The 19,729-nt window shown below is 47.6% G+C and overlaps 1 protein-coding gene across 24 annotated transcripts in view; it reads right to left on the bottom strand.

Moving 5' to 3' along the window:
* PPP1R12B (protein phosphatase 1 regulatory subunit 12B) overlaps window positions 1-19,729 on the bottom strand; it is a 219,842-nt gene that overhangs the window by 93,676 nt on the left and 106,437 nt on the right. For 22 of the 24 annotated variants that reach the window (XM_067026629.1, XM_067026597.1, XM_067026589.1 and 19 more), the window contains 2 exons: window positions 9,938-10,028; window positions 811-1,014 (listed from right to left, as the gene is read on the bottom strand). In XM_067026629.1, the coding sequence (XP_066882730.1) occupies window positions 811-1,014; window positions 9,938-10,028 (295 nt within the window). Of the gene's footprint in view, window positions 1-810; window positions 1,015-9,937; window positions 10,029-19,729 lie in introns of those variants that run through there. The other 2 variants (XM_067026691.1, XM_067026699.1) reach the window with 2 other exon arrangements.

Below are 19,729 nucleotides of genomic sequence, written 5' to 3' on the forward strand. Positions count from 1 at the left end.
TTATAAGCTCTGTTTTTACAAATTCGGAAACTATGTAAAACAAGGTTAAATACATACAGCCAGTTAGTAAGGATACTGTGGTTTGAACCCAAACAGTCTAACACCAGACATACACAGATAGGCAGACACACACACACAAATCAATATCATTATTATTTTGGTCGCGTGGCTTGTGGGATCTTAGTTCCCTGACGAGGTATCGAACCTGGGCGGCCAGCAGTGAAGGCGCCAATTCCTAACCACTGGACGGACCGCCAGGCAAGTCCCTGACCTCTTCTTAGCCGCGCAAAATGCTGGGCAAGTTACTTAACCTCTCTATCACCCCACTGACTCATATTTTAAGAAGGAATAATACTACTTACCTCAGAGGGTTGCTGTGAGGATTAAGCAATTTAATACCCATATTTAAATTGTTAAAATAGTGCCTGGCATAAACTAAATAATAAATGCTTATACTTCTATTTGTATTTTTTTTTATACCAAGATCTCTCTTCTCAGAGCAGAAAGACACATTTAGTTAACCAAACGTATGGTGGTAGTCATTTCACAACATGTACACACATCAAATCATGTTGCAACATTACATCTCAACAGAACTGGGAAAAATCGCATTAGTTGCCTCCCAGAGGAAAAAATCGATCACTTAAGGAATAACTTCCTCTGAATCCTTTCAATTACACAGGTCTGCCAACTAAAGATGGACATAAATAGCACGTGCTATGAGGCGTCCCCTGCAGAGTAGGACAGTTCCGGAATTATCGGGGAGGAAGAAACGCCCCCGGCGCCCTGCTTTCAGCACCGAGAGCTCACCTGACCCTCCAGGCTCCGGTCCCAGGGCTGGCGGCTCTCCCCAGCTTCCTCTGCAGGGGCCGCTAGGGGCTCATGCTTCTGGGAGCTGCCCTCCAGCCCTCCGGGGCCCACGGGCTTCGGGCTGGGCTGTTCCTGAGCCTGACGCTCCGCCCTCGACCGGCTGAACGTCCTTTCTGCTTCCTGGAGATCCGTCAGGGTTACACCCTGGGAAAATAACCACAAGGTCAGAGAGGTTTCACCCTAACCATGGACTAACTCCCCGTGAACGAGCAGGGAAACTCCGTAAAGATCTAATGGTACCAACTTCCAAATGAAGCTCCCGAAGTGTGTGAGGCCGCTTCAAGCAATATACGCCGAAAACCAACACCTCGGTACGCAGAGGCCCCAGGCCTGAGCCTAGGTACACTTCCTGCTTTGAGCTCCAGAAACAGGTCAGCACTGATGCCCGCCCGCTGCTTCCACCCCCATGGTTCTCACGTCTCCACCTGGGCGCTCCCGACCCCGCAAGAGCATGCAGTCACCCACAGAGAGCGTCCAGCAGACACAAGGAAAACTTAAGTTTACACCCAGAAAGAAGAACCAGGCTCAAAATGGTGAAAATTCAGAGCCAGGCGAGAACCACCACCAAAACCAAACACCAAACCCACACAAACAAACAAAACCCCAACCCTGAGGGGGCCGCCAAGATGGCGAGCACGAGGAGCCCGGGCGCGCCGGGCAACCGCGCACAGCACAGCCACCGACCGGGGCGGCCGCGAGAGACCCTCTGCAACGAGATGGGTGGGGGCGACCCGCACACGGGAGGACGCTCCCAGCTGTGGAGGTTCTCCCCAGGGGTGGGGGGTCTGAGCCCCAGCGCGGGGCTCCTGCGCTGGGGAAGACAAGGCCCCAGAACGCCTGGCTCTGAAGGCCCACAGGGCTTCCCTTCAGGAGTCCCAGAGGGCTGCGTGGGGACAGAGACGCCACTCTCACAGGGCACACACAAAACCTCACGTGCTCCACAACCCAGGGCAGAGCAGTAATCTCAAAGGAGCCTGGCTCAGAGCCACCTGCTGATCTCGGAGGGTCTCCGGAGAGGCAGGCCTGTGATGCTGGCGACACAGACATCGGCAGCAGCCGCTCCGGGGAGCCGGGCCAAGTGCAAGGGCGCTGGTGCAGGCAGGCACCGTCGTGGGGTCCCCCCTCTAGCTCATCACCCTCAGGACCCGGCCCTGCTCACAGCCAACCGAACACAGGCACCAGGAATGGGACGGCCTCGGGCCACGCAACTAACTAGGCAGGGGCCCAGGCCCACCGGCCAGCAGACAGGCTGCCTGTGACCCCCCGGACCCAGCCCTGCCCACTAGAGGGCCCCGGACCCAGCCCCACACACCAGTGCACAGGCACCAGACAGACCCGGGACTACCAGGGACCTACAGCCAGAGACCCTGGGACCCAGCTCCCCCAACCAGTGGGCAGACACCAGCCCCAGAAACCCCTGGGCCCTGGCCCTGCCCACCAGTAAGCCTCCTCCAGCCTTCAGACCAGCCTCCCACGCCAATGGGTGGACACCACACCAACGGGTGGACACCAGCCCCAGGACAATCAGAGCCCACAGCCTGCCGTGGGAGGACCCAGTCCATCCACCAGCAGGTCAGCACCAGCCCTGGGGCCAGCTGGGCCCCAGCCCTGCCCACCAGCAGGCCAACACAAGCTTCAGAACACGCTGGACCCCACAGCTAGCTGTATCACGAACCAGCCCCAACAATCAGCAGTCTGACCCCAGCTCTGGACCCTGGGGCCCTGCAGCCAGACCCCCAGGACCCGGCTCTGCCCACCAGCAGGCCAGCACTAGCCCCGGGACCTAGCTTCACTCACCAGTGAAGTGGGCGGTCCACAGCCCCACTGACTCTACTCCCAGTGAGCCAGCACTGGCCCCGGGGCCCCCCTGGGTCCCACAGTCAGCCACCTCATGACCTGGCCACAGCAGCCAGCAGCCGGCAGCGTCCACACGAGGTGGGGCCCGGCAACCAAGCAGCCCGCCCACACAGCCGGCCCAGCCCAACAGAACGGCCCACGCCGCCCACAGAGGGGGCACCCCTAGAGCATACAGCTCTGGTGGCCAGAGAGGAGCGCACCGCTGGGGTGTACAGGACACCTCCTATAGAAGGGCCAGTTGCCCAAGGTCAAGAAAGGTAACCAACCTACCAGACACCACCACACCACAAACAGCAAGTCAGGCAAAATGAAGCGACAGAAGAACACGTTCCAAATGAAAGAACGAGATCAAACCACAGAAGAACAAGTAGTGAAGTGGAGCTAGGCAATCTACCCGGGAAAAAGTTCAAAGTTATGATCGTAAAGCTGACCAAAGAACTTAAGAAAGAATGAACAGAGTGAGAAGTTGTATGTTTTTCACAAAGAGTTGGAAAATACAAGAACAACCGACCAGAGATGAGGCATACAGAAACTGAAACGCAAAGTGCACTAGAAGGAAGCAACAGTACGCTAAATGACACAGAGGGACAGACCGCGGAGCCGGAAGACAGAAGAGTGGAGATCACTGCCACCGAACAGAAAAAATACATACGTACAAATAAACGAGGACACTTTAAGAGACCCCTAAGATGACATCAAATGCACTGACAGTCACAGCATAGAGGTGCCAAAAGGAGAAGAGAGAGAGAGAAAGGGTCACAGAACGTATCTGAAGACATAACAGTTGAAAATTTCCCTAACCTGGGAAGGGAAACAGACATCCAGGTCTAGGAAGCAGAGTCCCAAACAGGATCGACCCAAAGAGGACACACCAAGACACACCGGAATTAAAATGGCAAAAGTTCAAGACAGAATATTAAAAGCAGCGTGTTATACACAAGGGAACTCCCATAACGCTATCAGCTGACTTTCCAGCAGAACCTGTGCAGGCCAGAGGGTGTGGCGCAATATAATTAGACTCATGAAAAGGAAAAGCCTGCAACCAAGAATGCTCTACCCAGCAAGGCTCTCATTCAGAGCTGATGGCGAGAGCAAAAGTTTTACACACAAGCAAAAGCTGAAAGAGGTCAGCACCAACAAACCAGCTTTATAAGAAATGTTAAAGGTATGTGTCTAAGCAAAAGAAAGGAAAAAGAATAAAAAAGAAAACAAAAAAGGTCACAACTAGAAACATGAAAATTATGAAAGGAAAAATCTCATTGGTAAAGGCAAATAAACAGTAAAGGTAGTAAATCAACCAAGTACAAACCTACTAGAAAGGTTAAAAGAAAAAGTAGTAAAATCAACTATATCCAAAATAAGCAGTTAAGGGATACACAAAATGAAAGGATATAAAATATGATGTCAAAAACAGTAATCATGGGGAGAGAGAAGGAAAAATGCAGGGTTATTAAAATGTTATTTGAAATTAGATCAGTGACTTGAAATAATCGTGTGTGTGTGTGCATACATATACACACACACACATATTGCTATATGCAAACTTCATGGTAATTACAAACCAAAAAATTTATAATAGATACATACACATAAAAGGGAAGGAAATCCAAACTTAACACCAAAGACAGTCATCAAATCACAAGGGAAGAGAACAAAAGAGGAAAGGAACAAAAAAGGACTAGAAAAACAATCCCAAAACAGTAACAAAATGGCAATAAGTACATACATATCAATAACTACTTTAGGGCTTCCCTGGTGGCACAGTGGTTGGGAATCCGCCTGCCAATGCAGGGGACACAGGTTCGAGTCCTGGTCTGGGAAGATCCCACATGCTGCGGAGCAACTAAGCCCGTGAGCCACAACTACTGAGCCTGTGCGTCGGGAGCCCATGCTCCACAACGGGAGAGGCCGCGACAGTGAGAGGCCGGCGCGCCGCGATGAAGAGTGACCCCCGCTCGCCCCAACTGGAGAAAGCCCTCGCACAGAAACAAAGACCCAACACAGCCAAAAATAAATAACTAAAATAACTACTTTATATGAAATGGATTAAATGCTGCAATCAAAAGATGGAGTGGCTGAGAGGATACAAAAACAAGACCCACATATTGGGTTGGCCAAAAAGTTCATTCCGTTTTTCTGTAAGAGGTTACGGAAAAACCCGAATGAACTTTTGGGTCAACCCAATACATGCTGCCTACAAGAGACACACTTCAGATCTGAAGACACACACAGACTGAAAGTGAGGGAATGGAAAAAGGCATTCCATACAAATGGAAATGGAAAGAAAGCTGGGTAGCAATACTTATAACAGAAAAATAGACTTTAAAATAGAGACTGTTGGGACTTCCCTGGTGGCGCAGTGGTTAAGAATCCACCTGCCAGTGTGGGAGACGTGGGTTCGATCCCTGGTCCGGGAAGATCCCACATGCCGTGGAGCAACTAATCCCGTGCGCCACAACTACTGAGCCTGCGCTCTAGAGCCCGCGTGCCACAACTACTGAGCCCACGAGCCGCAACTACTGAAGCCCATGCGCCCAGAGCCCGTGCTCCACAATAGGAGAAGCCACCGCAATGAGAAGCCCACGCACCGCAACGAAGAGTAGCCCCCGCTCGCTGCGACTAGAGAAAGCCCACGCGCAGCAACAAGGACCCAACACAACCATAAATAAATAAATAATGAAAATTTTAAAAAGACAGTTACAAGAGACAAAGAAGGACAGTACATAATAATCAAGGGATGACTCCAAGAAGAAGATATAACAATTGAAAATATATTTGCACCCAACATAGGAGCACCTAAATGAATACAGCAAATATTAATAGACATAAAGGGAGAAATCAACAGTAACACAAAAATAGTAGGGGACTTTAACACCCCACTTACATCAATGGACAGATCATCCACACAAAAAATCAGCAAGGGAACTCTGGCCTTAAATGACACATTAGACCAGACGGACTTAATAATAGATATACAGAGAGAATATTCCATCCCAAAGCAGCAGGATATACATTCTTTTCAAATGCATATTCTCCAGGATACATCTGTGCTATATCATGAAACAAGTCGCAGTACATTTAAGAAGGCTGCAATCATATCAAGCATCTTTTCCAACCACGAGGCTATGAGACTAGGAATCAACTACAAGAATAAAAACCACAGAAAACACAAACATGTGTGGCCCAAACAAAATGCTACTAAACAACCAACGGATCACTGAAAAAATTAAAGAATTCAAAATATACCTGGAGACAAATGAAATGAAAACACAGTGTTCCAAGATCTTCAGGATGCTGCAAAGCAATTCTAAGAGGGAAGTTTATAGCAATACAGCCCTCTCAGGAAACACGAAAAATCTCAAATAAACAACCTAACCTTAACCTAAAGGAATTAGAAAAAGAAGAATAAACAAAACCCAAAGTTAGCAGAATTTCTCCTAGGAGAACACATAGGCAGAACACTCTTTGACATAAATCACAGCAATATTTTTTTGGATCTGTCTCCTACGGCAAGGAAACGAAAACAAAAATAAGCAAATGGGACCTAATGAAACTTAAAAGCTTTTGCACAGTAAAGGAAACAATCAACAAAACGAAAAGACAAATGGGAAAGACTGAATAGGAGAAAATATTTGCAAATGATATGACCAATAAGGGGTTAATCTCTCCAAAATATATAAACAGCTCATACAACTCAATATCAAAAAAACAAACAAGCCAATTTAAAAATGGGCCGAAGACCTGAAGAGACACTTTTCCAAAGAAGACGTACAGACGGCCAAGAGGTACATGAAAAGCTGCTCAACATCACTCATCACCAGGGACATGCAAATCAAAGCCATAATGAGATGTCACCTCACACCTGTCAGAATGGCTGTCATCAGAAAGACCATAAATGACAAATGTTGGTGAGAATGCAGAGAAGAGGGAGCCCTAGTGCACTGTTGATGGGAGTGTTCACTGGTGCAGCCACTGTGGAAAACAGTAGAGAGGAGCCTCAGTAAACTAAAAACAGAACTCCCACATGATCCAGCAATTCCACTCCTGGGCATATCTCTGAGAAAACCAAAAACACTAATTCGAAAAGACACATGCACCCCAATATTCACAGCAGCATTATTTACAACTGCCAAGATATGGAAGCCATCTAGCTGTCTATCCACAGATGCATGGATACAGAAGACGTGAGACACACACATATACACACATACTCCATATATGCATACACACATATATGGAGTATTAGCCACTGGCATGAAATTTTGCCATTTGCAACAACATGGATGGTCCTGGAGTGTATCACGCTGAGCGAAAAAAGTCAGAGGACAAATCCTGTATGATATCACTTCTATGTGGAATCTAAAAAATAAAATAAACTAGTGAATATAACAAAAAAGACCCAGACTCACAGATATAGAGGAAAAAAGAGTGGTTGCCAGAGGGAGAGGGAAGGGGGAGGGAAATACTGGGGCAGGGGATTAAGAGGTACAACTTATTATGCATAAAATAAGCTACAAGGATATATTTACAACACAGGGAGTACAGCCAATATTTTATAACTATAAATGGCATATAATCTTAAAAAAATTTATTCAGTATGATGTACACCCAAAGCTAACAGTATTGTAAACCAACTATACCGCCATTTAATAAATTTTTTTAAAAACCCCGCAAGCCCTGAACTAGCTTTTCTCTAACATAATTTTGTAACCGTAGGAATCACACAGAGACGTTCCACCGATTAAAATTTTCCCCAGGCTCCTAGGAGCAGGAGGTACAGAAAAAAAGGAAATAATGAGGAGACGTCTGCAGAAGGGGAAAAGGGTCAGACAGAGAGTGAGTTGACTCTAACTCAAGTAGTCATACGCTCACATCCTCAGAAGAGGGGAGTTCCAAAGCCAGAAGGTAACTATTAGCTAATTTGTTCCCTCATTCTCTTAATAAAAAGTGACCGCGTTTTTAAGCACCGGAACCACGAAGACAAGTCCAGTGAGTCCTGTCCTCAAGAACCATAATCTAATGGAAAAGACACAAGAAAACAGATGAGTATAATGGAAATTAAGTATTAAGACAGAAACATATGATCCAGCCTCTCCTATTTCTGGGTCTATACCCAAAAGAACTAAAAGCAGGGTCTGATGAGATTTGCACAGCCATGTTCACAGCAAGACTGTTCACAGCAGCCAAAAGGTGGAAGCCACCTAAGTGTCCATCAACGGATGATGGATGAACCAAATGTGGTCTAAATATACAACCAAGTATGATTCAGCCTTTTACAAAGGAAGGAAATTCTGACACGTGCCGCCACACGGATGAGCCTTGAAGACGTCACGCTGAGTGAAACAAGCCAGCCACAAAGAAGACAGACCCTGGGCGACTCCTCTCACATGAGCTACCTGGAGTCAAGGTCAGAGAGATCAGAAGTAGAACGGTGGCTGCCAGAAGGTGTGGGGAGAGAGGGAGCTGCTGAACGGGTAGAGAGGCTCGGCCTGGGGGGACGAAAGCTGTTCTGGAGACGGATGGTGCTGACGGCTGCACGATACTGTGCACGCAATGAATGCCGAGGAAGCGTGTGCTTAAAAACGGCTCAAATATTGAGTTGTATGTTGCGTATAGTCCGCACCACAGTAAACCAAACCAACACAAATGCTTGTCTGGCCCTCGTGGGGGTGACATCCTCTGGGGAAGCAAACCACCATCAAGCACAAGTGGTAACAGCCGTGGCAATGACGACACAGGACGGCGCCTGCCCGACCCTGGAGGGTCCGGAAGGACACAAGGGCACTTCGGGGACGACGCGGAAGGTCCCTCTCGGTCCTCAGCTCTCCTGCTTGGCGTCTGTAGCGTCTGAAGCCGCGGGGGTCCCCCCCTTCACTGTAGGCTGCCTCTCCGGCCCCCTCGGGCTCCATCTCCCGCTGGTCCCTCAGTCCCCTGGCCGTGCCTCGGTCCTGCTGCCCGGCTCACCCTCCCCTGCTTCCTCGACGCCCCATCACAGCCCCCCTCAACGGTTGCTGCTACACGCCTGTCGTCTCCAGCTCAGCCAAGGAGCAGCTTCCCACGGGCCTCCAGGCTTCACAGGCCTCTCCCAGCACGTCTCTGCACGGCGACTTTGGCAAAATATAATGCAGATCTTATCTTCCTTACTTCAAAGCTTCCCTGAGGGACTCTTCTTGTTTCTTTTTATAACATCATTATTGAAACATAATCCATGTACCATAAAATCCACCCTTTTAAAGATACAACTCGCCGTTTTCTAGTTTATTCACAGAGCTGTCCAAAACCCCCGTCTAATTTCAGGACATTTCATCAACCCAGAAAGAAAGAAACCCCACACCCTTAGTGGTCACTTCCCATTCCTCCCTCTCTCCAGCCCCCAGCAAATACTAATCCACTTTCTATTTCTCTGGATTTGCCTACTCTGGACATTTTCATACAAATGGAATCATGCCAGGTTTCTCTCATGCACCATAACTTTTTCTTAAGGTTCATCCACATTGCAGCATTAGCATGCATCGGGGCTTCATTTCTTTTTGTTCCCAAACCAGTGGAAATTTGGGAGGCTTTTTCCGGTTCTGCTGGCTGCCTCACTCATCTGGCCTGTGCAACGGCCCCGCGTGGGCCCCCACCGCCCGACGCTCGCTGGGGCACCTCCAGCCACAGAATCGCTGACCTTGACGCTGCCGGGAGCCCAGGCTCAGCCCTCCAGAGAACCTGCACGCTGCACACGTAATTTCGGTCTCTACAGCAAGTTAACTCTGGCCAGAGATGACACTGAATTTGGGTCTCTGGCTCCTGCGAATGATGCCGTTATAAATATCTGTGCAGGGCTTTTCTGTAGAAGCCTGCTTTATTTCTCGAGTACACACCCAGGAGCAGCGTGGCTCGGTCCCATGCTAACTCGAGGGCTAACACTCGGAGATCGTGCCAGACCGTTCTCCTGCAGGAATAAAGGTGTGGGCCTTAGGAACACGTGGCATGATTAGTCTTAGGGAGGGAAGGAGAGAAACCTGCTCTGCGCCTGGAGAACAGAAGCGGGGGGGGGGGGGTATATGTAGCTATGAATTCATTTGGTTCTATGCAGTGTAAGATCGAACAGGAAAGCTTTCACTACAATGGCTGGAGTAAGGCACGCGTTTCATCACGGTTTCATTGTACTTCCCGTGGGAAGGCAGGCCGACGGAAAAGGACTTAAACACGAGGCCACACTCACTTGGGTAGACCTTCGAGTCTGCCGAGCTTGTCTGGAGCGCGCTTTCCGTAGCGACTCTGCTTCCTCATCCCGTACGGGAGTCAGATACGACCTGCGGGGAAGAAGTCAACCGGAGGTGAGGCCCTGGGGGACAGCAGGCGCGTCTGCACACCGAGGGGGTTTCTGTGAGCCAAGATGAAGTCAGGCCGACCCAACGCGACAGCCTATGGGTGGACATTACATAAGCCGAGACACCACCTGCAAACGTATTAGCGTTCGTGCAGAATCGCACCATCTATAACTGTCAAAGGAGAACTTTCTTTCCTCTTTCCCATCCTTAGACTTTTAACTTCGCTTCCTGCCTTCACGCTCCGGCTGGCGGTGACGACAGCCGTCTCCCTGCTTCGCTCGTGCCTTCAGAGAGGCAGCTTCTGGCTAAGACTGCAGGTGCTGCTGCCCAAGTGAAGGCAACTCCTTCCCCGCCCCCGGCAGTGGGCTAGGAGGGGCTGCTTGCTATTTGTTTCGTCTTTTAATCATCAGCGTGTGAACTTTATCATGGGCTTTTCTTCCCCGTATACTGAAATTATCATTTCCTTCTTTCTTCTGTGAATATGGAGAACTACACTGGACAATTTTTGAATGATAAAACCACCCGAAATGCTTGGGATACGCCCGACTTAACCATGATGTACGCATCAGCGTTTATACAGACTTTTCATAGAGATTCAGAATTATTTACGTTAGGGTTCCTCCGTCTGTGTCCATGCAAGAAACTGGTCTGGAAATTAAAGTTATGAGAGTTGGGAAGTGTTTTCTCCTTGTCTGTTTTCTTTGAGAATCTGTGTAAGACTGGGGTCATTTCCTCCTTAAATAAGTGGAAGGGTTCACCAATACACCCATCTGGGTTTACAGTGTTCTTTATGGGAAGGTTTTAAATAAGGGTTTCAATTTCTTTAATAGAATTAGGCCTATTCAGATTTTCTGTTTTGGTAATATTTGTTTTTCAAGGAATCTTATCTATATTTTCATATTCAGTACCACAAAACGGTTCATAATATCCTAATAATACATTTTAATTGTCACTGTAATACAAGCATATCTCAGAGATACTGCAAGGTCAGTTCCAGACCACCACAATAAAGTGAATCTTGCAATAAAGTCAGTCATGTGAAATTTTTGGTTGCCCGGTACATATAAAAATTACGTTTACGCTATACTGTAGTAAGTGTGCAATAGTATATCTTAAAAACACAAGGTACATACTTTAATTAAAAAATATTGTTAAAAACGCTAGCCATCATCTGAGCCTTCAGCAAGCTGTAATCTTTCTGCTGGTGGAGGGTCTTGCCTTGATGTTGCTGGCAGCTCACTGGACAGGAAGGAGGTGGCTGAGGGCTGGGGTGGCCGTGGCGATGTCTTGGAAGAAGACAGCGGTGACGTTTGCCTCATTGACTGACTCTTCCCTTCATGAACGGCTTCTCTGTAGCCCGCGATGCTGGCTGATACCATTTTACCCACAGTAGAACTTCTTTCAAGACTGGGGTCAATCCTCTCAAATCCTGCCTCTGCGTTATCAACTAAGTTATGTAGTATTCTAAATCCTCTGTTGTCATCTTAATAACCTTCACAGTACCTTCACCAAAAAACCACTTTCTTTTTTTCTTTAAATTTTATTTTATTTATTTTACTATTTTTGGTTTTTTTGAGGTACACGGGCCTCTCACCGCCGTGGCCTCTCCCGTTGCGGAGCACAGGCTCCGGACGCGCAGGCCCAGCGGCCAAGGCTCACGGGCCCAGCCGCTCCGCGGCACGTGGGATCCTCCCGGACCGGGGCACGAACCTGCGTCCCCTGCATCGGCAGGCGGACTCTCCACCACTGCGCCACCAGGGAAGCCCTAAATTTTATTTTTTTAATTGGAGTATAGTTGATTTACAACGTGTGTTAGTTTCAAGTGTATAGCAAAGTGATTCAGTTATACACACGTCTATTCTTTTTCAGATTCTTTTCCCTTATAGGTTATTATAAAATACTGCGCAGAGTTCCCCGTGCTACACAGCAGTCCTTCTCGTTCATCTGTTTTATGTGTAGTGTGTACGTGTTGATCCCAAACTCCTAATTTACTCCTACCCTCCCCTTCGGTAACCATACGTTTGTTTTCTATGTCTGTGAGTCTATTTCTGTTTTGTATATAAGCTCATTTGTATCTTTTATTTTTTTTAAGATTCCACATACAAGGGCTTCCCTGGTGGCGCAGTGGTTGAGAGTCCGCCTGCCGATGCAGGGGACGCGGGTTCGTGCCCCGGTCCGGGAAGATCCCACATGCCAAGGAGCGGCTGGGCCCGTGAGCCGTGGCCGCTGAGCCTGCGCGTCCGGAGCCTGTGCTCCACAACGGGAGAGGCCACAACAGTGAGAGGCCCACATACCGCAAAAAAAAAAAAAGATTCCACATACAAGTGATATCATATGGTATTTGTCTTTGTCTAGCTTACTTCACCGAGTATGATAATCTCTAGGTCCATCCATGTTGCTGCAAATGGCATTATTTCATTTTTTTTTATAGCTGAGTAGTATTCCATTGTCTATATGTCCCACATCTTCTTTATCCATTCATCTGTCGATGGACATTTAGGTTGCGTCTATGTCTTCGCTACTGTAACTAGTGCTGCTATGAATAAGAAACCATTTTCTTTGGTCACCCATAAGAATCAACTCCTCATCCTTCAAGTTGTATCATGAGATTGCAGCAATTCAGTCACAGCTTCAGGCCCTCATTTCTAATTCTTTTTCTCTTGCTTTCTCCACCAAATCTGCAGTTACCTCCTGCACTGGAGTCTTGAACCCCTCGAGGTCATCCACGAGGGTTGGAATCTACGTCTTCCAAATTCCTGTTCAGGTGGATATTCTGATCTCTTCCCATGAGTCACAAATGTTCTTAATGGCATCTAGAATGGTGATTCCTTTCCAGAGGGTTTTCAATTGACTTTGCCCAGATCCATCAGAGGAGTCACCATCTATGGCAGCTGTAGCCTGATGAAATGTATTTCTTTTTTCTTTTTCCATAAACTTATTTATTTATTTTTGGCTGCACTGGGTCTTTGTTGCTGCGTGCAGGCTTTCTCTAGTTGCAGGGAGCAGGGGCTACTCTTCATTGCAGAGCAGAGTCTTCTCATTGCGGTGGCTTCTCTTTGTTGCGGAGCACAGGCTCTAGGCGGGTGGGCTTCAGTAGTTGTGGCAAAAGGACTCAGTAGTTTTGGCTCACGGGCTCTAGAGCGCAGGCTCAGTAGTTGTGGCACACGGGCTTAGTTGCTCCGCGGCATATGGGATCTTCCCGGACCGCGGATCAAACCCGTGTTGCCTGCATTGGCAGGCGGATTCCTATCCACTGCACCACTAGGGAAGTCCCCAAAATGTATTTCTTCAACGGTAAGGCTTGCGAGTTACTCCCTGATCCACAGGCTGCAGGACGGATGCTGTGTTTGCAGGCGTGAGAACAACATGAGTCTCACTGCCCATCTCCACCAGAGCTCTTGGGTGACACCAGGCGCACTGTCAGTGAGCAGTAATACTTTGAATCTTTTTCTCTCCGAGCAGCAGGTCTCAACAGTGGGCTTTAAATATTCAGTAAACCATGTTGTAAACAGGTGTGCTGTCACCAGGCTTGCTGTTCCAGTCGCAGAGCACAGGCAGAGTAGATGCAGCAGGACTCCTAAGGGCCCCAGGGGTTCAGAATGGCAAAGGAGCGCTGGCGTCGACTGAAACTCACCAACTGCATCAGCCCCGAACCGGAGAGTCAGCCTGTCCTTTGAAACCAGGCACTGACGTCCCCTCTCTAACTCTGCAGTCCTGGATGGCGTCTTCTTCCAATAGAAGGCTGTTTAACCTACATGGAAAATCTGTGGTTTACTGCAGCCACTTTCTTTTTTTTTTTTTTTTTTTTTTTTGTGGTAGGCGGGCCTCTCACTGTTGTGGCCTCTCCCTTTGCGGAGCACAGGCTCTGGACGCGCAGGCTCAGCAGCCGTGGCTCACGGGCCCAGCCGCTCCGCGGCATGTGGGATCTTCCCAGACCGGGACACGAACCCGCGTCCCCTGCATCGGCAGGCGGACTCTCAACCACTGCGCCACCAGGGAAGCCCAGTGCAGCCACTTTCATGAATTATCTTAGCTGGGTCTTCTGGATAACTTGTTGCCGCTTCTACATCAGCACCTGTTGCTTCACCTTGCACTTTTATGTGACTGAGAATGCATCTTTCCTTAAACCTCATGAATCAACCTCTGCTGAGCTTCACGTTTTTCTTCTGCAGCTTCCCCACCGCTTTCAGCCTTCGGGGAACTGAACAGAGTTAGGGCCTTGCTCGGGATGAGGCTTTGCTGTTTCTGGTTTGATCTTCTATCCAGACCACTCAGACTTTCTCCATATCGGCGATAAGGCTGTTTCGCTTTCTTATCATTTGTGTGTTCACTGAAGTAGTACTTTTTAACTTCCTTCAAGAACTTTTCCTTTGCACTTCTAGCTTGGCTAACCGTTTGGTGCAAGAGGCCCAGCTTTAGGCCTGTCTTGGCTTTCCACGTGCCTTCCTCGCTAAGGGTAATAATTTCTAGTTTTTGATTTAAAGTGAGAGATGTGCAACCCTTCCTTTCACTTGGATACTTAGGGACCCTTGTAGGGTCATTAACTGGCCTAACTTCAGCATTGCTTTGTCTCAGGGAATAGGGAGGCCCAAGGAGAGGGAGAGGGACAGGAGAGCCACTGCTGGGTAGAGCAGTAAAGATGCAGCATTTATTGATTATTTTCGTGTGGGTGTGGTGTGTGGCACCCCAAACAATTACAACAGTAACATCAAGTATCACTGATCACAGATATAACAAATACGATAATGAAAAAGCTTGAAATACTGTGAGAATAACCAAATGTGACACAGAGACATGAAGTGAGCAGACGCTGTTGGAAAAATGGCACCGAGAGACTCGTGCGACACAGGCTGCCACCAACCTTGAATTTGTGAACAACGCAGTATCTGGAAGCGATAACGTGAAGCACAATAAAATTAGGTCGCCTTGTACCTACAGCAACGGTTCTCAGCTGATCGGTCTGAGGACCCTTTTATATTTTAAAAAATTACTGAGGATCCCCAAACAGCTTTTGTTTATGTGGGGTATATCTATTAACATCTACCTTATTAAGCAGTAAAGTTGAGAAATTAAACGTGTTTATTAATTCATCTGAAAATGATAGCCCTATTACATGTTAACATCAATGAAAAATAACAATTTTCTAAAACAAAAAAATTTAGTAAGAGTGGCATTATTTTACATTTTTGTAAATTGCTTTAATGTTGGCGTAATAGAAGACAGCCCCATTCTCATATACATTTCTGCATTCGATATGCTGCAATATGCTGTTTTAGTTAAAATATATAAAAAATATCCAGTCCTGCACAGATACGTAGTTGGAAAAGCAAGGAGTGTTAGAATAGCTTTTCCAGATAATTGTGGACCGTCTTCTTTGATCCTGTAGTCAAACACAAGTGGTACTTTCTTTAAGGTTAGTCGCAATGTGGAATCTGAAATGATGTTAACAGAACTTTCATATTCTGTTATGCCAAAATCCAGTGGTCTATCTTGTACCTTGGATGGAATGTCTTACCAGGCCACGTCTTTGGTAAAATCCCCCAAACGGTGACACATTTCGTTATGCAATAGTAACATAAAAAATCACATTCTTCAACATACGGTTTAAGCTCCTTAACATCAGTCTCGGCAATGATTTTTTGGATTTGACACCAAAACCAAAAATGAACAAGTGGGACTTCATCAAACTTTTTGCTTCTGCACAGCAAAGAAAATCAGCAACAAAACAATAAGGCAACCTACTGAATGGGAGAAAATATTTGCAAGTCATATATCTGATGAGGGTTTAATAGCCAAACTAGATAAAGAACTCATACAACTCAAAAGAAAACAAACAACCTGATTAAAAAATGGACAGAGGATCTGAACAGACTTTTTCCAAAGAAGACACGCAGACGGCCAACAGGCCCATGAAAAGACGCTCAGCATCTCATCACCAGGGAAACGCAAATCCGAACCGCAATGAGATGTCACCTCACACCTGTCAGAAAAGAAATAACGGGCTTCCCTGGTGGCGCAGTGGTTGAGAGTCCGCCTGCCGATGCAGGGGACGCGGGTTCGTGCCCCGGTCCGGGAGGATCCCACGTGCCGCGGAGCGGCTGGGCCCGTGAGCCGTGGCCGCTGAGCCTGCGCGTCCGGAGCCTGCGCTCCGCAACGGGAGAGGCCCGCGTACCACAAAAAAAAAAAAAAAAAAAAAAGAAAAGAAAAAAAAAAAAGAAATAACAAGTGCTGGAGAGGTTGTGGAGAAAAGGGAGCCCTCATGCACTGCTGGTGGGAATGTAAATTGGTGCAGCCACTCTGGAAAACAGTATGGAGGTTCCTCAAAAAATTAAAAATAGAACTACCATACAATCCAGCAGTTCCACTTTGTTTATCTGAAGGAAACCAAATCACAATCTCGATCTGTACTAAATCTGTACCCCAATGTTCACAGAAGGACTATTCACAATTGCCAAGATACGGAAACAACCTGAGCGCCTACTGACAGATGAATGGCTAAAGAAAATGTGGCGTGTATGTGTGTGTGTATAGACACACACGCGTGTGCGCGCAGGTACATACATAATGGAATATATTCAGTCATAAAGAGGAGGAAATCCTGCCACCTGCAACATGGATGGGCCTTGAGGGCATTATGCTGCGAGAAGCAGAGAAAGACAAATACTGCACGACCTCATTCGTACAGGGAATCTAAAAAACTGAATTCATAGGTACAGAGAACAGATCGGCGGTCGCCAGAGGTGGGGGAGTGGGCGAAGTGGGTGGAGGTGGTCAAAGGGTACAAACTTCCGGTTGTAAGAGAAGTCAGTGCTGGGAAGGTGTGCACAACAAGGTGACTGTAGTTAACAACACGAATGTATTCGACAGCTGCTAAGAGAGCAGGTCTTAAAAGTGCGCATCACGAGGAAAATACGTCTGGTGACAGATGTCAACTACACGTATTGCGGTGATCATTTTGTAACATGCTTACCAGCTCATTACGTTGTATGCCAAAAAAGACTTGCTTTATTTCAACTATATCAACAAAAAACGATAAAAGTTTTAAAAAACCCCCGCATTCTCTAATACTACCTTTGGTCGCAGAACAGTCCTTCCACACTGGGAAGCAGTTCCACACTCTCAGCACCCACAGTGACAGGTGCAAGTTTTCCGAAGCCCTAATTTCCGCTTTAAATGTTACAACGGGCAACCAGCGCTCAGAGTGAGCGGCTCGCTTTGCTCGTTCCCAGGCGAAGGCCGGCCGCACGCCTACGTCTGAGGAAGCGGCCTGAGCGGCCACTTTCCCGGAAGCAGGGGTGCCCAGGAGAAGCAGCCGGCCCTCCCCGCTCCGTCTCGAACGACAGCTACGCTTCTATTACAACTCGCTGGCCACCCTCCAATCGTTTACTACACTTTTCCTCTACTTTCTCTTCTCCTCTCTCTCTGGGTTTCATTCTGGGTGTTTTCCACCGTCCAATCTAATTAGTTCACGAATCCTCTCTTCAGCTGCTTTACTACAATTGAATTTCTTAATTTGTAATTTTATTTTTCAGTTCTAGCACTTCCATCTTTCCAAAGAGAGGGCAGTTCTCTATTGAAACTCTCTATCTTGTCTTCTATTTCCTGGAACATATTGACCGTAATTTACTATGATTATTTTAAAGTCCACATCTGACAACAATCAATATCTGGGTCTGTGCCTAGTGTCTGCTTTTCTTTTCTTTTCTTTTCTTTTCTTTTCTTTTCTCTCTGTGTGTGTGTGTGTGTGTGTGTGTGTGTGTGTGTGTGTGTGTGCGTGCGCGTGTGTTACGCAGGCCTCTCACTGTCGCGGCCTCTCCCGTTGCGGAGCACAGGCTCCGGACGCGCAGGCTCAGCGGCCACGGCTCACGGGCCCAGCCGCTCCGCGGCACGTGGGATCCTCCCAGACCGGGGGCACAAACCCGTGTCCCCTGCATCGGCAGGCGGACTCTCAACCGCTGCGCCACCAGGGAAGCCCTGTATTTTCTCTTAGTCTTTTGTAAATCAGTCTTATTATGCAGTATGTCTGGTAATTTTTGAATTAATGCCAGAATTTTTAATGAAAAAATGTAGTAATAACTTGCAGCTCTGGAAGATGCTGTCATCCTCCAGAGGATATTCTTTTCTCCGGCTTAGTTAGGCTAAGAAACTGGTTCTCAGACTTTCATTGCATCAGAATCACTTGCAAGGCTTGTGAAATACAAATCTCACGAGGCTCTGCCCGCAGAAGCCCTGATGTAGCAGGTGTGGAGGGGGTCTGGGAACCTGCATCTCTGGTTAGTTCTCAGGTGGTGCTGCTGATGTGGAGACCACACTGTGGAAACCACGGGGTAAGGCAAACCCCCTTCACCCACTTTGAGACTGAGCCACCTGGAAGCCGGGCTTCAGTCTTCACAGAGCTGGTCATGTCTGCTAAAAGCCCCTCCTGCTGGAAGGCAGCCCTCTGATGGTCCCAGGGGAAGTCTGGGGTGTCCACGGGGGCCCCTGTTTCTGAACTCTTAATTTCTGTTCCCGAGGCACTAAGAGACGGCTGGAAATCTCGCCCAGCTTCTCAGCCTTGTAGCCACTGCCTCACTGGTCAGCCAGCACCTTGGGGGACAAGCACAGCAGGTGCCGGGCTCGCCTCCTGTGCTTTCCTTCTCTCTGGGATCTACATTCCTCAAGTCCTCACTTCCTTACCATCTCTCCAATGCCTTTAAAGACTTATTTTTCTTATGTTTATCCGGCTTTTCTAGTTATTCTCAGTGGGAGAGTTTGTCTATTACAAGATATGCCATACCCTGAAACAGAAGTTTCCAACCAGGCTATATGTTAGGAGATTTTTTTTTTCCTCCATGTGGATTAGTTAACTGGAACCGCCATACATGTCTCAATCCACTGTGAGTTCGGTACGTGTGCCTCTTTCCTTAATAGCTTCCTCTTCTCTGGGTGAAGGGGAAAAACTTGCAAAGCTGTGGACCAGCCTTGGAGCCGGCGAGCACACACACCGAGGACGAACCCCTCAGGAAACGCTGCCTGGGCTACCAGCCGGCACCTCACACTCCACCTGCACCTGCGGACACACAGACACCCCGCTGCACCACTTCTTGCCTGCTGCCTCTTCTCTGCGTCCTCGACAGACGCCACAGCGAAGGCGCCACTTTCTGACTGGCTCATCGCGCTGCCTGCTCCGGCGAGTTTTACGGAATGAGCGAGAAGCAGCTGGTAAAAGCAGCTCTGGGGGTGAAATCGAGGGCCTTTTGCCTCACTTGGAGTCTTAAATATTTGAAATCATACATGCTTTTCCCGGAAAAAATTAGAAAACAGATCAACATGTGAAAATAAACTGAATTCCACCACATGAGGATAAGCCCATTTTTATTCTACTACACGTATGCCTAGATTTTTATCTATGTATGTATATTCTATACCTATATATAGCATATTATAGCCTATTTTTAATGAATATTATGTACATTACTTTGTAACCTGTGTCAATATATGAAAACTTTTACTAAGCTGTAAGAAAAAAAAAAATCTATAAAAACAAAACCCAGAAAACCCCAGTACTTGAGTTTTAAATGTTTTTGAGGAGGGAAGGCATACTTTCATTCACTTTCGTTTACCCAGGTATGGATTGGAAACTCACAGAAGTGACGCAGCTTGCCATACGGTTTCCTGGGGGACACGCGGCGTCTTCAGTAGAG

Source organism: Kogia breviceps, chromosome 1, assembly GCF_026419965.1.
Source record: "Kogia breviceps isolate mKogBre1 chromosome 1, mKogBre1 haplotype 1, whole genome shotgun sequence".
In the NCBI taxonomy this organism is placed as follows: Eukaryota; Metazoa; Chordata; class Mammalia; order Artiodactyla; family Physeteridae; genus Kogia; species Kogia breviceps.